Source organism: Xiphophorus couchianus, chromosome 9 (assembly GCF_001444195.1).
Source record: "Xiphophorus couchianus chromosome 9, X_couchianus-1.0, whole genome shotgun sequence".
NCBI lineage: Eukaryota > Metazoa > Chordata > Actinopteri > Cyprinodontiformes > Poeciliidae > Xiphophorus > Xiphophorus couchianus.
Genome location: NC_040236.1, coordinates 21,033,974 through 21,054,909, shown reverse-complemented (window position 1 = coordinate 21,054,909; position 20,936 = coordinate 21,033,974). Strand labels below are relative to the sequence as shown.

The following is a 20,936-nucleotide window of genomic DNA, read 5'->3' as shown; positions in this document are numbered from 1 at the left end:
AAAAAGAAGAGGCCAACGGAGTGACAAAATGCAGGGGAAAAAAAAACTCGTAACAGATTTTAATAGAAACTTTATGCAGAAGTTGGTACCTGTCTTCCATGTTTGGGTCTTTGCTCTTGCTCTCGTGATGACCCTCGCTTCCTGGCACCATGGTATTGCTGCTGGAGGTTGTTCCTGATGGAGAAGGCAAGAAAAACATTGTCTGGAATTTAAAGTACAGCATCTAGTTGATAGAGCTAGAGATGCACCAATCAATCAACCAGTGATTGGCCAATTATTCCAGGGGGGAAAAAATTGCTATTAATTTAGCCTCAAATCTAAGAATAACATTATTTTCAGTTGATAAACTAGAAAAGTTAAATCCTTTGAAAAAATGTTTTCTTTAGATCGGGCCTAAAAAAATCCAACAAGACCTGACTAATTCACTTGTATTTTAGGCCCAAGTCCGAAGTAAACCCGACATATTATTTTAATTAAGATTTTGCTTCTTTTGTTTTAGCCTATAATTAGAGTCAGAAGTGTAACTTCTCCCATTTTTAGATTTTGCTTAACATCTTCCAGCTCTGTCACATCACTTGTAACTGCATGGTGAGTCAATGGTAAATCATCTGGGATGTGTGATTGACAGGAGCATAGGAGGGCAGGGCCTGTGCAATGTGCTGCGCTTGTTACAGTATAATGAACTTCAGCACCTTGATTTCTTTCTTTGTAGTAAACTACTTTCTCCTCTATTTAGACTATAACAAGTAGATTAACACATATTCATATTGAGCATTCTCATAAAGTTTTCACACTGTAGGCTTAAAAAATGCATCACAGAATCCCGAGCCATCAAGCAAACAATTTTGGCTAGACCCAGCCAAAATGTTAGGCCTGGGCCACGAATCTTAATCAAGAAAAAATGATCAAATCCAGAATCAGTATTTACCTTAAAGGCCTGATTTACATCTCCAATGTAAAAAAAAAAGAACTTGTATGTCTCTATTGCTCCGTTACCTGAGGTCACTGAGGGGATCTTGTAACTGGAGGTGATACGGTAATAAGGGGGGTTGTCCATGTGGGTCACAGCTGAGCTGACGGGCTCAGTCAGCTGAAGTTCCCACATCAACTCCTCGAGCAGCTGCATAGTTTTATCTCTGCCCAAGTAAACCACCACTCGTTTCACCTGAGGACACGGGAAAAATGTTAGAAACAAATGCCACACGTCTCCCACGGTTCCTAAAAGAAAAAAACAAAACAAAGTGTTGTAGCTTACGTAGGGCAAGAGGCTGGGGTCACTGCTGACCCCGGATATACTGATGAGGAAGTGCAGAATGATTCTGAGGTTCTTTGGCCAACTGTCTGCTAACGTCGTCCACACGTTCTCGATTTCCGACCAAGCAAATTCATCTCCGTACTGCAAAAAACAGACATCGATTGGGATTCTCAGCTCGTCGGATTCGTAGCGGGGGGAGGGGGGTCAGCCGTCTCACCTTAGCAGTCATAAACATGAGGTTGTTTAGCACCATGGTCGTTGCACGAGGGGATCCCCACCCCTCTCCACGGAGCCAGCGGCGACTGTTCACCATCATGATCTCTTGGTCTTGGCCATCCTCCTCTTCCTCACCGCTGCCGCAGTCCTCCGGTCGCCTTGTGGTCGGCTTGAATTCCACCAGCTCCACGTTGTTCATCCACGGCAGGAGGTAGTGCAACATGACTTGACGGCCACCAGGATGTGCTGTTTGGATACGCTGGCTGACTTCTGCGATTTGGACAGTCACATGGTAGCAAAAATATGATTTCAAAAAATCCAGAAATGACACATAGTAGTGTTTGTACACTTTTCCCACAGTTAAAATGAAGCACTTTTCAAGCATTTTCAAGGTAAGTTTTCAAACTTTTGGAAATAAAACAATACATATAAACTAAAAAAAGACAGTTTCAATTCACTACTGTATGATACCATTTATTACTGTTATTAATAATGCTTTTGTGGAATTATTCTACATTCTTCAGCAGGGACAAGGTCAGCTAAAATATAGCAAAATTCGATGTTTTGAAATGTCTCTCCCTGATCTGAGAACAAAACATAAATGTAACAAAAAGAAATGCCCCAATTTCAATAACATTGTTCAACGTATAAAAAAATAAGACAATCTTTACTTCAATTACACACATCCAAGGTTTACTCGAGAAAACTTGCTGGGTCTGGTGGATGGGCGCAAGGGCAGTCATTCATTAAGCGACCCGTCGTGTTTTTGAGTTTAAAAATGTTTAAAGTTGACATGAAATTTGAAAATATCACTTGATAATTATGTATTAATAAAAGATTGGAAGAATAATACTTGAACACGAACTATAAAGTTTTAAAAAATGACTTAAAAAAATAAGCAGGGGGCACAAGTAAAGCCTGGTAGCTACACTGAGGAAAACCCTGCAAAGCAATAATTCATTAGGAATATTCAAAAATAAAGCAAAAAATGATGTACAAGATGCTTTTGCTATGTTTTCTGGCATTTAGCAAATAGAAACAAACCGTGCAGTTTCAATATCAAAAACTTTCAAATACTTTATACAGAAATCAAGCACTTACCATATTCCTTGAAAACACCTAATTGAAATTCAAGCTTTTTCAAGGATCTCAAGAAGCAGACAAACCCTGCATTAGCACTGCAGCACAGCCATTTTATCTCACAGCAAACTAGCAGTGTTTTGTTAAGTAGCTGACCTGAGAAAATAGGCAGAGTGAGCTCCGGATACGTCCTCGCGAGCTCCTCAGAAAGCTGGTAGTAAGACACGGAGTACAGGTGTGGAAGCGGCGAGGGAGGAGTCAAGATGCCATCTGTTCGCTGGATCTCCAGTTTGTGTGCATAACGGAAAAGCTTTGGCTCCAGGATCTGTTTCACACACGCAGCGGTGAGAACGTCTCAAAAGTCGAAGGAAAAAATCCCACCAGAAGCACTGAATGAACACGAACCAGACTGACCTGTAACAGCTGCATGGCTACCTCGTAGATTTCCCTAGAAGAATCAGCTGCCTTGAACAGAATCAGGTTCAGCAGCACCACAGTATCAAACTGATAATCCCTAAAAAGGAAGAAAAAAGAAAAGCTTGACGGACAAACAACCCAGTAAAAAAAGAAATTGAAGTGCATCTTGCTAATGCGTAGTACCTGTTATGAAAGACGCTGGCGATGGCCTTGAAACAGCCAGCAGCTACGCGCCGTGAGCCAGTGTAACATCGGTCCACGGCCCAAAACATGAGGTTGCTCTGGTCTGGGTTGAGCTCCAGCAGCAACATCACGGCCTCGCAACCCAGCTGGTGAACCTAAAGGTGACCGCAAACAAAAATATTTAAACCGTGATGCCGCATCTTCAGGTACAAAAATGGGATTTTGATATAATATATTAAAAATGATAATAATGAATAATATTCAGCAAAGTTTGTGCTGTAAATATAGATCAGAAATTTCAACAAAGTTGAAAAACAAGAACCTGGGGCGCAACTTTGAATGTCTTGTGTGAAAATAAGAGATTAAACGGTCGTGTCAAGACAAAATTTAAGGCTTGCAATTAACGTATTAAAAGTTGACTTTTATATATACATAAATTTGAGGTATTTTAAGGCCTTATTTTTAGATACATGAATGTAAGGCTTTTTAAGGATGCCCTGTTTTAGAGATTTATTGGAGGTTACTGAACATCCCAACCCTTTTCGTTTCGCCAGATGGTGGTAGTTTTGGTCAGAGGTTTGGTCAGTTAAGTAAGAATGTGTGTTCCAACAAGACAATAATGTCAAACATAAAAAATAAAACTTGATTTTGGAATCATAATGCAACTAAAGGTCCTGCTTAAATGCTGTGTTTAAGCTAACAAAACATCAGATTTACTAGTTCTGCCGAGAAGAATGCCCAAATTATCCAGCCACATTTATAGTATAATATTCTACATTTCTACAAAACGTCTAACCAAATATTTCTGGTGAAGTATACATGCATTTGAGTCAGAACGTTTAATGTAGAACATGTTTGGGATAGAGAAAATCCATAATAAATGCAAAATTGTGCACCCAATTCTTGCTTTTGAATCCCATGGGGGTTGGAAGCATAACCTTTAGGGGAAAAAAAAAAATTAAAAGCACAAAATTTCTACGACCTTCATGCCAATATTGAAAGTATGTAGACTTCTGAATGTATAAAAAGCACCATACTAGTTTTTGAAAAAATATTCTTGAATTTAAATGGGAAAAGCTGGATCAGTGGTTATTTTAGAGTTCATCACAACTACCAGCAACATTTTGCTCACCTTCTTGTCCTGTGAATCCAAAATGTTGTCCAGCCACTTGTAGAGGTAGCCATCAGACGACAGGCCGACGTTGTCGGCTACGGGTCCACAACACAACACGGCAGACATGGCCTGAACAATAAAACGCAAATTAGCTCTCAGAGCGGGTGGCGCAAGAGGTAAAAGCAGACATCAGCATCACTAAACGCTTACCTTCAGCGCACAGTACTGATGGCGATTGATCTGCATATTTCTGTCACTATAGCGATCCAGAGGAGTGAACATGATGCTGAAGGGTCCGGCCCAGTGACTAAACAGCATGAAGAGACTGTGCCGAAGTGACTGCTGAGGGAAGATGGTTCTCCTCTGGTTTACTGCAAAAAAAAAAAAGTTAAGTTTTATTGTTTAAATTTCACCAGACAGTCAAGACCGTAGCTTAAACGTACCTGGAACATTCTGAATGATATTGGCCACCAGTGCGCTGAAGTGAGAGCGGATGTCCTTCAGTGTGTCAGAGTCCTTGTCGTTTTCCGCCTCCAGCAGCTGCCTGGTGAGGTCCACGTACTCAAGCAGCGTGCTGTTCAGAGAGTGGCTCTCTCCATCCAAACCTCCACTGGATCTGGAAACCCCCCACCCAAAAAAAAAGCATCCCGGAGTTCATACAGTGGCTTTCTAAAAGAAGTCTCAACGGCTTGGGTTACGTACACGTGGCTGATGACGCCAGCGTCAGCGAGTAACTCAAATATCCGGACCAGCTGGACCCTGAGGATATCCCGACGCCTGCGTCGCTTCATGTTCTGTAAATGATTGAAACATTTTCATTCGATTCAAGTGTCACATAAATAAAAAAGTTTGACTGAATAATTTGACTTTTAAAGTTATCACTGAACCACACTTACTTCTGGTCTTCTTTCCAGAGCTTCTTTTATGATTGGGTTTAGCTCCTCTATTAGTTCTCTGAAGGATGGAAGACGTGCATGTCAATAAAAGTATAAATGTATAAAAAAAACTATAAAATGCACATCCAGGTTCCCACATATTTTTCATTTTAAATTTTTATTCTTTACAAATTTAAATATGTAGAGTTAATTTTAATCAGTTTTTTTTAAGTATAGAAAAAAATTTCACTTAAATGGGGTGAGCAGAGAGATGAATGGATGGCAAAGGAAACATAGTCTGGAAATATAAATATCATTCATACTCTTTTGGAAAATACTTCAATAAGTGCTGTGGATTTATCGTATTGTTTATTATTTATCTTGATAAATTTCTTAGAATAATGACTTTGATTTATAGGCGTCGCAATAAATTCCAATTAATGATATTGAAACATTAGACATTATTGTCAGGATTGTTATTTTTACCATTTTCTCCACTGGTTGTTTAATTAGAGCAACAATAAATTTGAAGATAGGATTATATGCAGTTACTGTGTGAAGTGCAGCGATACAAACATTTCTTTATGTGACTGATGTCTCCACTTTTATCATTATCACGATAGTACCACAAAATATTGTGATAAAAATTCAATTCCATAATTATCCAGAAAGTGTAAGAACCCTGAGGTACATATAATTATAGATTTCCTATCAATATTTTTTACCTGAAGGCAACAGGGTTGGTCCTGCCAAGCCCCAACACCAAAGACTCTGTGATGTCCATGCTCTCAGAGCGCATCATTGGAACAATGTGTTTAAAGAGGGAAGAGGGGGACTGAGTCCCGACAATCTGCGAACACACACAGACATCGACTTTGGTCACAATGACGCTACTGCACAGTCAATGCTTTATTCTGAACTGTCATTCTTAGTTTGAGTGTGTTCTTCCGACCTTGGAATCGTAACTGTAGCCGCTGTCCGGCGTAGACGCCAGCGTCTCAGGCGGGGAGCAGCGGACGGAGCCGGAGGTGGAGGATGAGGAGGAACACATTGAGGAGGAGGAAGAGGCGGAGCTGCAGCAAAGAATCAGGTAGTTTCTCCAAAGGCCAACGTAGGAATCGCTGCTGTTCAGACTGTTCACCTTTTTGGCATTGATGGGGCTGCTGGAGGTGGAGAAACAGAAAACGTCGGGTTGGATTAGTCTGACTTGAGGTTATCGAATGGGGAGACGCAACTCTCCTATTTTCCTTTATCATTTGCTTTCTACACCAACTATTATTTGAAGTGAGTGTGTCACAACATAAGCGGTAACAGGACACAAAGCGTACTTTATGTCAACTTGCGGAGACAGCAATTGAAGGCGGGTGTAGGCAAACATCCAGGCATAGTTGAGGGCGGTGGGGCAATGTTTGGGCAGGTTCTCCTGCCGCAGGTAGCTGGAGAAGCTGATGACCCAGGGGTCCTGGCCCTGCGTAACGTGAGCAAACACCCAGATGTGCGACGGGCTGACCACATCGAACTGGTGGCTGATGGGAGAGGAACTCCATTCTGCTAGTGTTTGAAGCTCGATCCCGCTGGGGCAATACAGCAAGTTGGTCTGTGGCGAAGGGAAGGGCAGGGGAAGATCAGCAGAGTTTCACAAGATGTTTCGTTTGTGCGGAAGTGAGGGAGCGGTCATACCTGGTCAGCTCCGGTTAGGTGGATGAAGCTCTCCAATACAGAAGCACTTAATCTGTCCATTACATCAATAGCCAGTTCCTCATCGCCCTACAGAGATTAGGACACAACAAATGAAGCTTAATTAAACTCAGGAACTCTGCAGGCACACAGCTATTCAATTTTCCATTTATAATAATAACATAGAATGCACAGTCCCTTGCAAAAGTGTTAATGCCCCTGAAACTTTTTCACGTTTGCCTTTTTTATTTGCCAGACCAACACAAAGTAGTGCACAATTATGAAATGAAAGGGGAAAAAAAATGTTTTCAAAATTTTTACAAAGAAAAACCTGAAAAGGCTGTTGGGCAATAATTATTCATCCCCTTTTACTCTGATATCCTTGAATAAAAGTGCAGCCAAATGCCTTCAGCAATCACAGAAGTAAATAAAACAAGATTCCTTCTGTATGTAATATAAACGTAGAGTAAACACAGCTGTTTTGTGAAGGTATCTTTGATCAATTATGACTAACTTCATGGTCTGTGCTTCAGAAAAGGATCTAAAAGTCCTGATTCTGCCATGTATTGCAGTGGGAACAGTATGTCCAAGTTTTATCGGCAATATTTGTTTTCCTCTTCAAATTTTGTATTATTATTAAAGGGGTCATATTGTAAATTTTCCAGGCACATAGTGCTATTTCATAGCACAATCAGGTAACTATGTTACCTTTAGTTGTTTTAAAAATGCTTTATATGTCAAACATGACTCCAAAGAAATTCACAATTTAAAACCTTGAAATCAGCTTCTCTCTCGTTCCTGCTCCTTCTGACACTCCGCCTTCAGCACATCATTATGACAATGCTCTTCCATTATGTCATTTACAACAATTCTTAGTAGCATTGGTCTGAGAAGCAGTTTATAACAAGCTCAGGAGACCAGCAGTTCAACCAGGTGTTTGCCAATTGCTGCTGCCAATAGTCTGGAGGAGCTGACAGGGGAGGGGTGTTCTGCATGTGGGAGCTCGGCTGGGAGGCTGCAACTCCAAGTAAGAGCGTTAGGTAAATAGGCGGTACATTTCATCAGGACGCCCTCAAACAACCTAAACGGTTGCCATGGGAGATTCAAGCATTTCTGAAACATCCATGAAAGAATCAAGCCAACACTCCAGGTGCGGTTTTCTTGTAGTAAATCTCAAGAAAGTGAATTTTACATAAAATACCCCCTTTAATATATTTTAAAAAGAATGAATCGTAATGTAACGTGAATTTTATTTGGTGCTATTAATACTTCTGCAAGGCGCTGTGAGCCAGAACTTGTTACCTTGCCGATTCCCAGTGTTGTGTGCAGAGCACGGACCTCCTTTAAGACATTAACAGCTAACTTGCGGGTGGCTGGTCGGCAGCTACAGAGCACAACCAGCGCTAAACCCTCCACAACATGAAGCACGGCTAAAGGTGGGGTGCGCTCCAAAGACAGAGACCGGCTGTTGGTTGAGCCCTTTAAACAAATAGAACAAAAACAAAAAAGTAATAACACCCTTTATTGAATATTTCCAACATGTTGTATGAAACTGTGGTCAAAGAAACCCAAATAACCCACCTGTGTATCATGGCTCTTGTTGTTGCTCTGCACGGCTTGCTTCCACTGGATGATGAGCTGCAGGAGCATCTTGACTGCGTTGTCTAGCAGCGTGGGATGGACGTCCGTTACCTCTCTGGCTATGAAGTACACGAACCCTGAGAGGACGTCCTCCCGCCACTCTGGGAAATCCACCATGAGGGCCTGAAGAGTCGTGAAGGCAAGGCCACGCAGCTCCTCGTCCATGTGGTTGGTCAATCTACGGATGTGGAACGAACAAAAAGGTTTGCACAGGCTTCACCACAGCTCCTAGATTGGAATTAGATGAAGGTTATTGAAGGTGAAGTACTTGGCTAGGAGCTCTATCAGCTCTTGTCTGCTCATGCCGTCTGGTATCAGTCTTGGGATGGCGGCCACGCATGTCCGGAACAGATCGATCTTTGGTTTTCTCTCCCCCCTGCGGCACAGTTCATAAAAAGCTAAGCCATAGCCAGCAGGAAACCGCACGCATCAAAGTTGTGCTTACATACGTAATCATGTCTTCAGGCTCTTTGTTACACATCTGAACACTTGTCATGCTCATGGAGCGTCCCACTTCCTTGTCCAGGTGACGCAGGATGTTATCCAAGGCCTTTCTTACTTGCGGATAGTACATTGACATACCTGAGGAAATACCCAGCGATCTTAGAACATTAAATATCCATGTGCAACGTTACTTGTCCAAATATCAAACCTACCGATCACTTTTGCTTCCTCGTCAGTAAGTGTGGTGTTGAGGAAGATCTTTTTGACACGCAGAGTGTTCCCAGAAGGCATGATGATCCCGGTCGTAGGCATCGGAGGCTCGCCGTCTTTCTGCTGCAGGCTGTCAGCAATCACCAAGAAGGCTCGCAAACCAATATTCATCCTCTGGTGGGACAGAAAACGTAGGAAGAAGAGAAATAGGGCTGAAACGATGGAAGTAATCGACAACTAATCTAGTAATCCATTAATGAGCATGTAGCCTCAAAAATAGCTTGCTAAAATAGAATAATCATTAGTTGCAGCAATAAACTGAACCCCGCACCAACAGTGCCCATGTTTAATTCTCATCTATTCTTTACCTCTGGATTGATGGTGAATGTTTTGTGAGACTTGCCCACACACAGCAGGTCATAGATGATCTCCTTCATAGCAAAGTCCAGTCTTTCCTGCAGAAACCAACAACAACAACAACAAAAAAGTTAAACACAGTCAGGCCTATGTGGTGTGTAAACTATTCTTTAAAAGAATTGTGTTCCAGTCAGACCTGGGCTATGAACTGGATGATCTTGACAAAGATGTTGAGGGGCGTGTCTCTGGGCACCACACTGCGGGAGCCTTTGGGGAAAAGTGCTGACACGATGCTGAGCAGTCGGCTGAGGAGTAGAACAAGGTAATAAGCATATACAGCAATGAATGACACCAGCTTCATATGGTCATAAAATGTTTGTTTTTTTCACCTTATTACATCAAACTTGATGTATTTTAGAGGGATTTTATGCTATATAGAACAGGATTCGCACAGTTTTCCTACAGTAAATTCAAAGCACTTTTCAAGCCTTTTCAAGATAAATTTTCAAACTTTTCCAGCACCACACTTTTCTAGATAAAACACTACAAATGAACTGAAAAAAAGAGTTTTAAAACATTATTATATGATATCTTACAATTATTAATAATATCTTGTGACAGCATTCTACAGCAGGGACAATGTAAACTAAAATATAATTTTTTTTATTTTGCTTCGAAATGTCTCTCTTTCACACACCATGCTGTATATACACCCGACTGGTCAGAGAAAGTTAAAAACAAAAACTCAAAAAAACAAAACAAAAAAAATGTCCACGCAAAGTTTTCTGGAATTTAGCAAATAGAAATAATTTTGGTATTTATAATACAAATGACCAAAAACAGGAAAAGTTTGGTTTGATTTGACTGCAGACAGTGAGGAAAAAAATGTGTCTGTGTATTTTTTATATTTTTAAATATCTGGCTTTAACAGTAACTAACGCTTTCCAAAATTAGGTTTTTACTTAAAGCTGCACACTTTCAAGAACTTTACACAGACATCAAGCACTTTCTAAACCTTGAAAACACCTAAATGAAATGTTATATGAGCTACAAAAAAAATCAGAAAAGTGTGGAGAACAATAGTATCCAGCCTTCATTACGCTGTAGATTCTGGTTTGCATTTGTTAAGCTACGCGTTTATGCGAGAAACTGTTTTTAATAGGAACAAGTTGCACAAACATTGATTGGGTGGGAGCATTTACATGGTTATGCAACTGACCTCTGTGTGACAGTATTACTCTCACACTTGATTCTGATAATGTAGACCCACAACAGCCTGTAGAGCGACTCCAGCGCCACACGGGACATTTTGGGATCTTTATTCTGTGGATGGAAGAAAAAAACAAAACAAAAAAAAAAACATAATTGTCTCAGATATTGTATGTTGAGAGCTTCATTACTCACCTGAGGGACCAGAGAGGCTATGAAACATGTTGCAGCTGTATACAGACAGTCACTCTTAAACACAGCAATACAATGCAACATCCCGCCATTTGAAGTTGTATTTAACTATATATTAATGATGCCACACATTTACACATGTTAGAGCAAAACTTTCACTCTTTCCAATCAAAACACTTCATAACTTATTATCAAAGGTCGTACGTAATCAAGTCTTTCACCAGATTACCACTACACAAACACTATAAACACGATAACCATGCCTCAGTTTAAACTGATGTGTCAAATTTGCAGGTAAATGGGATTTGTTCAATGTGGTTTACAAACAACATGGCAGTGTTTTAGCACAATTTTATTAATATTTCAGCAAGAACATCCAACAAATTAAATGACTGGGAAGGAAAACCTCATTTGTCAAAGAGAGTTGCTCAATGTGAGCCATTCTGCTAATTTGCTGTATTAATTATTGTATTAAAAGACTTAAACAGAACTAGCAAATGAAATCAACTGATCAAGTTTCTTGCAAAACATACAAGTTAGTAAAAGCCACCCTCACCTAATAAGGGAACCGTAACTACCTGAGAAGCTTACTCAAACCTAAGTAACCTTAAGCATAATGACAGATTAAATGCAGACTTATAATTTTTTTTAATGCCGTTTCTCATCTGCTTATTAAACTTTCCGTTTTCTGCATTTTAAAACAAAAACAATTATACCGATTTTGCCCATTATGGCAGGAGCAGCAATAATGTTGTGCAACATGCAAAGACAACTGGAAGTACTGCGTCAGAACTTTTACAGTGTAATGGACCTCAAACGCTTCTACAGAAGAGTTACATCAGTTGTACACAACAGCAAAGGAGACATTAGATGTAAATTCCCAGTAGTGGGAAGTGCCGTTGTGAAGGAGCATAACATAGAACAAAGCATCAAGCACACATTTGACACTGCATGAGTGGTATGACTCAATACAATGGAAAAGAGAAACCAGGATTTCAATAAAGTCAGAAATGACTTTAAAGACTTAACAGAAAGAGTGTTAAGAGTTTGGGGGATCCAAACGAAACTCAAATACTCATGAAATAATGAGATGTGCAACAGAATACAGAGAAACAAATCCCAGTCCTTAAATATTGTTCTGTGGTTTTGCTATTTAAAAATGGTTTCTGTTGGCTCCACAACGCAAACAGTCGTTCTCCACACACACACAAAAAAGTTAATAGATCTGCTTGGATTTCTTTTTCTCCATTTCTCTACGCCATAGTTATGTAAAAATGTCTTTAACAATCTCTTTGTAGATCAAACCACATCTATTCTTAAGAGATTTTGTGACAAATTTCTAACTTTGCTTTTTCAATTTTTGCTAAGGTAATGCAAATAACAACAAAATGCTTTTCCTACCCTATGCATAAATTAAAAGTTGACCCTTTCAGCTTTGAAATGTTTATAGAACAAGTATGTTCTCAAAAACAGTCTAAGATAATACTACAGGAAAACTGTCCAGGTGTTTAGACGGGTATTTTATGTATTTTCTGCAGTTATGGAATCGGTTTATAACCATTGGATGAGACAGATGTTAAAAGAAAGAGAGATTCGCTGCATCCTGGAAATTGAGCTGCTAGAAAAATTGTGAAAGTCATAAGCCATCATACAGCAATAGTCTTCAGTCAGAGGTATATTCGGATTTGTTGTGAGTCTGACTGCTACTGGACATCCTTCCTGCCCAGATTCAATACATAAATGTTGAGTTACAACATTTACTTTATCCTTTGGAATGAATAAAGTATTTTCTAAATCAAATTTGTACAAATAAAACCCAACAATCGCAGCATCTCTTTTACTCGTTTAAAAAGACAAACTACAGCTCCTAAACAAACTTTTTTATTTGGCACTCTAAAAACAACAGTAAGATGTTCTGTCAAAATAACAGCTGTGTCCAATTAAATATTAGAGTTTATTATCTTCCCATAACATCAGTGTTGTGGGAAGATGTGAGACATTAGACATTAGTGAGGTCAGCATAACCAACTATAAACAGCAGTCTTTCTGTGTATTCCCTATAGAGTAAATCAACCTGAGGCAATTTTTTGGAAAACTTCCACATTAGCTAACATTTCCCAATCCAGAATGTTCTGTGATAGAAAAAATGTCCTAAGATTTAGCAGATAGCAGAAGGCTATCTGCTAAATCTTTGGGGGAATAGCTGCCATACTTCTGAAAAAAAGGAAAAAACTTTTTGTATAAGTTTTTGTGCTTCAGCCTGCTTCATTTTTAAACACCTTCCTAATACTGAAAATAGCTGAGTCTTCTTAATGCAATAACAACTCCACACTGAAGAGTGTTTGGTGTGCTTAGACACACTGATAAGACAGAATAAAAACATGTTTCAAGAATAATGTTTTCTAATTCATCTCACCAAATAGCTTTTGAATACAATTCGCATTACGGTTTGTTTTTTTTAAATCACAACAATGTAATAAGATTATTATTAATGGAGTACTTTCTATCAAGTAAAACATTTTTGTCACTTTTCCCCAAAAATGTATCTACATTTTAAAGGAACCAATGAGCACTTAAGAACTCATTTTCTCACCATCTGGCAATAATCAGCAGTGCTGCATGAAAACAAACCGCTTTAAACACACAGAGCAACCTCACAACTTCCAAGCAGTTCATGTGTTGAACTTCTCTGTTGATGCTGCGCTTCACTATAACGCCACAACAGCAAAACTCATCCCTTCATCCAAGCGAGCAGCACTTTACTGTCTGCCCACCGTCCTGATTTTGGACCGTAATAGGAGGAGGGGGGAGCACCCGGCTACGCACTGACACTGGACAACTCACCTGCAGTGTCTCAATCTGCTTTCTGATGCTGTTGTTAGATGGCATCTGGAGCGAGTCAACGTGAGAAAAACATAAAATGACAGGAAACAAAAGAATGGTTTGGGGAGGGACACATGCAAGTTATTAACAAAAACAGAACAAATATGACAAGAAAAGCACAAACTAGCTTAACGGTAAAGTTGCAAAAAAAAAGAAGAAAAAGCTGTGATGAACTGTTCGACATGCCGCTTGTGAATCAAGTTGCATGTCAGCATTACCTATGTGACAGTCCAGGTTAAGTAAAATGCTTTTCACTGTAGAACACATATACTAGTGTATAATTGCAAACAAAACTAAGGTGTGTGCTGCAGTTTGGGAATCAGACAAGGAGACGAAGAAAGAACAGACAGCAGTGACTTCAATAGAAAGAGGATGACATGAAACAGTCAAATTTACTGCAGCAGTGTCTGCCTCTTCCAGCACACATACAAGCAGCCACGACCGATTTAGTGCTTGATTCAAACCCACATCCAGCAAGCTCAAAGTGTCCCATTTTAACCCTGTGGGTACCATGCTTTATGCATTACAATTGACCAATTACAATTACAAATGCAATAATTAGTTAAAAGAGGGATATTTCCAGTCTGACTGTGAAAATTAGGTTTTAAATGGGTCATTACATTTCATGTGTTTAATTTAGTATTACATTTAATGAGGGATGGATTAGGGCTGCAACAGTTAAACGGATTAATCATGATGAATTGATTGTAGAAATAATTGTCAACTAATTTAGTAATCGACTAATCGTTACCTTTGTCTGTCAATATGTTTTACCCAAAACTCCTGAAGTGGCATTGTTTTCGCTTTACATGTTCCTAATTCCCTAAAGGAAAGCTATATTATTGGATTCTAGGCAATACAAAGTTATCTTATTATAAAATTTTTGCATCTTTTAAAGTATTTATAATATTGTATAAAAAACATTAGAAGGTTCAGTTAAAAATATACAGAATGCGAAAAAAATTTTCTTACAGATTAACTGATTAATTGACAGAATAATCGATTCCTTAGGTAATTGTTGTTAATGTCTCAGAGTAATTTCAGGAGTCAGCAGTACACACAGAATTAAAACCACTGGATGGAGCAGAACATGAAAATCACAAAAATCATCACTATGCTTTCAGGCAACTCCACAGGCCTATTTCAAACAATTGAGACACTGATTTTAAACGCTAAAATATACATTCCACTGGAAATGATCACCACGATGATTGAATGACGGCCGCATTTCGACGTTCCCCAAAAGATCAAACAAAATCCACAAGGGGTGATCAGTGTGTAGAGGAGGAGAGGCTCATTGAGTCCAGTCAGTCAGTCAGTCAGTGATCTGGTCAATCAGTCGCTGGGTTCAACGGTCAGGAGTAAGAGGAAAACAGGCTTGATCCGTTTGTAATTGGTTTATAAAGAGTCAATAAGAGACCTGAGGTAAAACAGCACTTGAGATGTGATCGTATGCATGCATGCTGAGGCATGCTGGGGCTTTGCAAACCTTTAAAGCACAGTTTTCAACTCCACATAATTGTCTATGACACGTTCGCTCATTTCAATTCTTTTATTTTTTTTTGTAAAAGGGGGCATTGTGTTTTTAGGAAATCAAGTGCTATTCTGTTCAGATCTGCTTTATTGATGATTAAAAGGGAAAGCACATTATGATTTTGTAGACAAAAAACGCAGAGCACATAACTCAAAATCAGAACAACTTACTTAATGCTGCAACATATTTACGAATTATTACCTGTCCTATCACCAGTAGGTCATTTTCAAAGATACACATGCTTGGAGACCAAGCTAAATAAACTCTGTAAATGAGTGTGAATTAGTCTAGTATTGGCATTTTCTTAATTTTATCTTCAAAAACTGAAAATGCTCAGCTGGAGTTTCTACAAGCTAGTTAAAATCAAGTGTAATAGTGTCTAGAGTGACTTCTGAAATAGTTTAACTTGAAAAACGCTTATTAAGATTTCTTAAATGAATTCTGTGTAAATTGCGGTCGGCATTACCTTCAGGTGTGACAGGCAGTTCTGCAGGAAGATGTGCCAGTTGTTAAGGAAGAACTGCTTCTGACTCACACATAGCAAGCACGTTACCAAGGGATAAAGAGCCTGGGGAGGAAAAAAACATTAGATAATGACTTGTTTATTAGGTTTGAAAGATCTCAACGGGCATGTGGAGCTTTTTATTGTTACCAAAGAGTGCTTCTTTCTGGAACTGAGGTCAAACGTCGTCTGGTAAAGCATCTCCACAAACGTTTTTAGGCACGGCACGTTGACTTCATTTTTCACCGCCTGAAAACGAGTGAAACGTTCATCTTAACTGAAGACGAAAACAAACAAACAAACAAACGAACAAACAAAAGAAAAACATTCAACTTTCATGTAAACAGAACAGCATTATGAGCGCGACTTACAGCTGCGACAGGAATGAGGATTTCAACAAACAGACCAGCAAGAGCGTGCTTCACGTCTTTATCCTTGACTTCAAGGAAATACTGGGCACATTCCTAAAGCATAGAGGAAAAAAACTAAAATGTAAGGAATAAAATTGATCTCTGCAAAACACACAAGTGCTTTTTGTAATCAGGAAACACACAAGTCACGCCAACAACACCACTCCTAAGAGAAGAAGTTGTTACTGAAGGAAAAATACTCAGAGTTGGCTAATTTAATTACCAGTCAGGTGTCTAAACAGAAATGTTAGCAACTCTTTGGAAATCATCACTTTGTTTACTATAAAGACATTTTATTGCTAAGATAAATGGGCTACATTTTCAATTCATCTAGTATGTAGAAAACATAATTTTGTTGTCATTTAAAGTTCCTGAAGAAAGACTGGAATTGGCTAAAACTGATAGAGAGGTCCAGGCTTCTTAAAGTCAGTGACTGAAAATGAGTTTAAGAAATGTCTGATCAGTGTATCTCTAGCCAAACATGACAAAAACACAGTATTTAAATAAGATTTAAATATTATTTCTCATTTTCTTTAGGTTATTTGATCCTACAATCTATTTCGAATAGACTACAACTATAAGTATAACATGTCTCATAACCCACCATGAAGTTCACATTGGAGCCAAAGAATGCATTTTTTTATGACTTTAAGGAAAACGTTCTCAGCAGCCATATCACCCCGTTTGTTCTCGAAGACATTGAAATACTGTTATCTGTGTAATATTGACTTGTGAGGAAGTACAAGTCCAAAAACAAAGGATACAGGAAGGAAATAACTAAAATCCTATATGAAGGCAAGATGATATGCGCCAACTTTTTAAGCTCAACAGGTTGTATTTGGAAAACTTCGACTGTAGCTTTAAGTGCCATGACTGTAGAGGCGTTGCATCATTAAAAATAAGAACAGAGGGAAACAAGAAAGAAAACTAGTGCATGATGTAATTTAGTTGCCACTGCCACAAATTTTACCTGCATGAACTGAAAAGAAGCCTCAAAATCCTCCACTGGATACATTTTGACCCGAAAGAACTTCATGCCCATGATGAGACTGATAATGCTCTGCAAGACGTATGGACTCTGCTCCTTTTGCCGCAGCTCCTTCAATTCTGTGATGAATTTTTTCCTCACTGCCTGAAACCTGAACAAACATGGACAAAGACATTTGTCGATGCTCACAATTCAATACTCCCACCATAAAGAAGAAGTAAAAGATAAAAAAGAAACAAAAAAACTATATGTGGCTTAAAATTAAACTTCAGGACACTCACTTTGACTGTGTAAGAACTCCTATGACCTCAGCATACAAGTCTGCAATGATGTGCACATTCCCAGTGTTGGGGCCACTGTATCTGTAAAAGATTAAAAAGGTATGTATTCAAATCTTCAAATTATCACATTACCTTGTCAGGCTCTGGAATTATGGGTCCTTACCCCTCTTTGTGTTTAAAGTGCTTGAAAGCCAGGTTTAGAACTTCATGTACTAAAACATCCGGCACTGGATGAAGAGGAATCTGTGGCGTAAACATGGCATCATTAGTCTTATTAGAAGCATTGATGGTCCGTCTTCTTCCTTCTTTCAGCCCTTCATTATCTTCCCTGCATTAGCAAAAGCCAAGGACAACACAGCTCGGGTCTCCAAGGACTGGCATTCTCCTCCGAATGGAGCTTTGATTTGAACAATCTACTTTAGAAACACTCTCAGCTGGAAGTTGGTGCGTCGCCAGCCGCCGCATTTACTATCTCTGTTCCCAGGCAGGAAAAGTCATTGTGCCAACATTAGCGAATTTCTGAGCTGCCGAGCGCAGACACCTGGTAAACAATAAATGTCTTAGCTTACAAATTGCCGGCGTGTCAGATCAGTAGAGCTGGGGGTAAAGTGGTCAAATAAACAGCCACAGAGGCAAATTAGAAGCAGCATTTTCTGAAGGAGAATGAGACACATTTCTGAATGTCCTCAATAAACTGAGATCTAAAACTATGTAGTGACAAATGCATTAATACCACAGACACAGCTAACCCACAATAAGAAACAACTACAACATAAAATATAATAGTTGAGAATTTATGTCTTTGTTGTTTTTTTTTTGTTTCTTGTTTTTTCAAAAATTGAAAAGGACATTTGATACCCTGTCAGATCTACAGTGTGTGGATTTTTATATGGAACATGACTCCAAATTACTTTGAGCATTTCTAAAATATGTGAGAAAAAAAATCTGCTCTGATTTAGGAGTTTGTCAATGTTATTTGGCAAATTATTGGCCGGTGTTTACGAGGCAGCCAATCCAGGAGCACTTTTTAAATTTCTTAGCGCTGATAGGTTTACGTCACAAAGCAATGAAATTAAAGATGGAAAATGTTAGCATCTGTAGTAGTGCCAAGGCAGTTTCCACTGTGTATTTTAATGCATATTAAGGTATATTTGCTGTTTAAACTGTTAAAATAAGCGGTTATAAGCGGATTTCAGCTATTTGCAGGTGATTATGGTCCTTGAGCCCCACAAATACCAGAGGAATTTGCATAATCAAATTAACATGCATTCCCACACACTCTGATAAGATACACTAATTTGCTGTTTCTATTTATTTATATTCCAACTATAGAAAATACTTTACAAATAGTGGATAATATTTCACTGAAGCAACAAAACTGGATTGCTCACCTGTTTTAGAACTTCCACTGAAACTAAACAAAAAATAAAATCTATAGCCAAGTCCCGTCGTTCTAGAAGGTAATCTTTATCCCGGTGCTGTTCATCCCTGCAAACCAGCAACAAATAATTAATTGTACACAAAGTAGCATTTGGTAGACAGTCATTTTGTTCAAGGTGAAAAATGAGAAGGCAAGAAAGGGAAAAAAAAAGAAAAACTACAGAAGAAAGGATGCGCTCACCCTTTTGATTTTGTACTAGATCGAGGTCGGTACTCGTAAGACTCATCTTCAGTGCCGCTCTGCCGCCGGTACCAGTCGAATAGTGTGCGCAGGAGGGAGGGTAAACAGTGTTCTGCTATAGAGCTCATAGAGCTTATTAACTAAAAAAGATACAGATAAAAAACGAGGAAACTTTAGAACACTTTTATAACCAGGAAAATATGCAAACACTGCCTGAAAAACATCGTCATAGAACACCATGAACGTTGTTCAACTGAGAGCAACTACAGTGCATGTTTTTACATTGACTACTCAACCACATAAACACTAAATTACATAATAAATCTACTTGTGAATATGTTTAAAAAGTATTGAGTTTTCTGAATGTTTATAAAAAAAACCAACAAATACCATTACAGATGTGTACAAAAGAAGAGGGGGAAAAGAAAAAAAAAAATTGGTGCCTCTGTTAGAATTGGCCGCAAAACTTTGCAGAAAGTATTCGCCTCATCAAATTTATCACAGCTTGTCAGGCTCAGCAGCCCCAAATTTCAATTTAACTTGTTAGGCTTTTATGATTTTATGGTATGGTCAGATGACACCAGAAATACTCCACACTATTAAAAAAAAATAACACCTTGAAAAAAAACAACAACAAAAAAACTATCACCACAGTGAAACACAGAGATGGCTGCATAATGCTGAGGGGATTCTTTTCTTTATGAGGTGGAGCTAAGCACAGGGCAGCCATGGAAACGGCGTGCTAGAGGCTGCAAAAAGCAGACCGGGAAGTTTATGAACCTGCCAGGAGGAGAAAGACTTCCTTAAGCTGAATGGAAGGCAAGTGTGCAACGATATGAAAATTTGGGCTGATATTGATATCCGATATTAATATTGCTGCCAAATATTCTATATATTTTACTACCATTTTGACAGCTTGAAAAAAAAATTACCATACAGCTAACTTTGATAAATATACTTCTTAATATTGACCTACTTTTTATTTATCAAACCGACACTGGTATGTTAAAAATAAAAATAAAATAAAATCAGGCGATACCGATGTTGATATATCGGGCATCCCTAATGGAACGGTTTAGGTCAAAGCATATTCCTGAATCAAAACAACCAAGTCAAAGTCCAGATTTGAATCAATTTAACAATCTGCTGCAAAACGTCTAAATTGTTACTTAATATTAAATAAGGACTGGCAAAAGTTTAGCTCTTACATGTGGTGGAAAGATTCCTGAAAAGACGCAGCTATATAATGTCCCACCTCTTGGAGGCTGAATAAAAATCGACACTAATGTTTTCTGATTTTTCTTCCAAAAAAACTATAAAAAATTAATAAAAAAAATAAGAAGAATAAAAAAAAGCCCACATTTAATTTTCCTTCCACTTCAAAGTTAACCTCTCTGTGCTGATCTGTGACATTAAGTCCCACTGTAGCACATTTAAGTTTATTGCCGCAACATGACAAAATGTGAAAAAAGGGTGTGAATACTTTTGCTAGACACTTATAACACTTGAATTGAAGTGGTCAGTGCGCTTTAAGTGTTTAGCTAGGATTTTTGTGAGTTTAAAGGGCCAGTACAGTGCAGAGAGGACGGCGCCTGATGGACGGTCGGCAGAAGAGTTATGTAATTCCTCCCTCTGCCCTTATGGCGCTGGCCAAATACATTCCAGCACCCGATGCAGATTTACTACTGAGGATGACACAGCGATTCTACGCACTCACTTTTGGCTCTATATGCTCCCCTCGCTCTCTCTCCTTCTCTCACTCACAATGGGGACAGCTGGATCTATACCATATCCTCGCTGGCTTTGTGTTTTGCTGAACAAAGCATTCAGCAGGAGGCAGGCCTATT

General features: G+C 38.9%; 1 protein-coding gene across 12 annotated transcripts in view; it reads right to left on the bottom strand.

Moving 5' to 3' along the window:
- Positions 1 to 20,936, bottom strand: part of fryl (furry homolog, like) — an 83,985-nt gene that overhangs the window by 30,120 nt on the left and 32,929 nt on the right. For 8 of the 12 annotated variants that reach the window (XM_028026899.1, XM_028026900.1, XM_028026893.1 and 5 more), the window contains 33 exons: positions 19,090 to 19,229; positions 18,860 to 18,956; positions 17,632 to 17,711; positions 17,469 to 17,549; positions 17,170 to 17,338; positions 16,161 to 16,253; positions 15,940 to 16,038; positions 15,754 to 15,855; positions 13,715 to 13,759; positions 10,689 to 10,792; positions 9,666 to 9,774; positions 9,481 to 9,567; positions 9,115 to 9,286; positions 8,908 to 9,040; positions 8,727 to 8,834; positions 8,399 to 8,636; positions 8,120 to 8,296; positions 6,821 to 6,907; positions 6,469 to 6,737; positions 6,093 to 6,303; positions 5,866 to 5,990; positions 5,162 to 5,219; positions 4,968 to 5,059; positions 4,709 to 4,881; positions 4,476 to 4,636; positions 4,284 to 4,394; positions 3,152 to 3,306; positions 2,966 to 3,065; positions 2,708 to 2,876; positions 1,473 to 1,741; positions 1,256 to 1,396; positions 997 to 1,165; positions 90 to 174 (listed from right to left, as the gene is read on the bottom strand). In XM_028026899.1, the coding sequence (XP_027882700.1) occupies positions 90 to 174; positions 997 to 1,165; positions 1,256 to 1,396; positions 1,473 to 1,741; positions 2,708 to 2,876; positions 2,966 to 3,065; positions 3,152 to 3,306; positions 4,284 to 4,394; positions 4,476 to 4,636; positions 4,709 to 4,881; positions 4,968 to 5,059; positions 5,162 to 5,219; positions 5,866 to 5,990; positions 6,093 to 6,303; positions 6,469 to 6,737; positions 6,821 to 6,907; positions 8,120 to 8,296; positions 8,399 to 8,636; positions 8,727 to 8,834; positions 8,908 to 9,040; positions 9,115 to 9,286; positions 9,481 to 9,567; positions 9,666 to 9,774; positions 10,689 to 10,792; positions 13,715 to 13,759; positions 15,754 to 15,855; positions 15,940 to 16,038; positions 16,161 to 16,253; positions 17,170 to 17,338; positions 17,469 to 17,549; positions 17,632 to 17,711; positions 18,860 to 18,956; positions 19,090 to 19,229 (4,409 nt within the window). The remainder of the gene's footprint in view (positions 1 to 89; positions 175 to 996; positions 1,166 to 1,255; positions 1,397 to 1,472; positions 1,742 to 2,707; positions 2,877 to 2,965; positions 3,066 to 3,151; positions 3,307 to 4,283; positions 4,395 to 4,475; positions 4,637 to 4,708; positions 4,882 to 4,967; positions 5,060 to 5,161; positions 5,220 to 5,865; positions 5,991 to 6,092; positions 6,304 to 6,468; positions 6,738 to 6,820; positions 6,908 to 8,119; positions 8,297 to 8,398; positions 8,637 to 8,726; positions 8,835 to 8,907; positions 9,041 to 9,114; positions 9,287 to 9,480; positions 9,568 to 9,665; positions 9,775 to 10,688; positions 10,793 to 13,714; positions 13,760 to 15,753; positions 15,856 to 15,939; positions 16,039 to 16,160; positions 16,254 to 17,169; positions 17,339 to 17,468; positions 17,550 to 17,631; positions 17,712 to 18,859; positions 18,957 to 19,089; positions 19,230 to 20,936) is intronic. The other 4 variants (XM_028026895.1, XM_028026901.1, XM_028026902.1 and 1 more) reach the window with 1 other exon arrangement.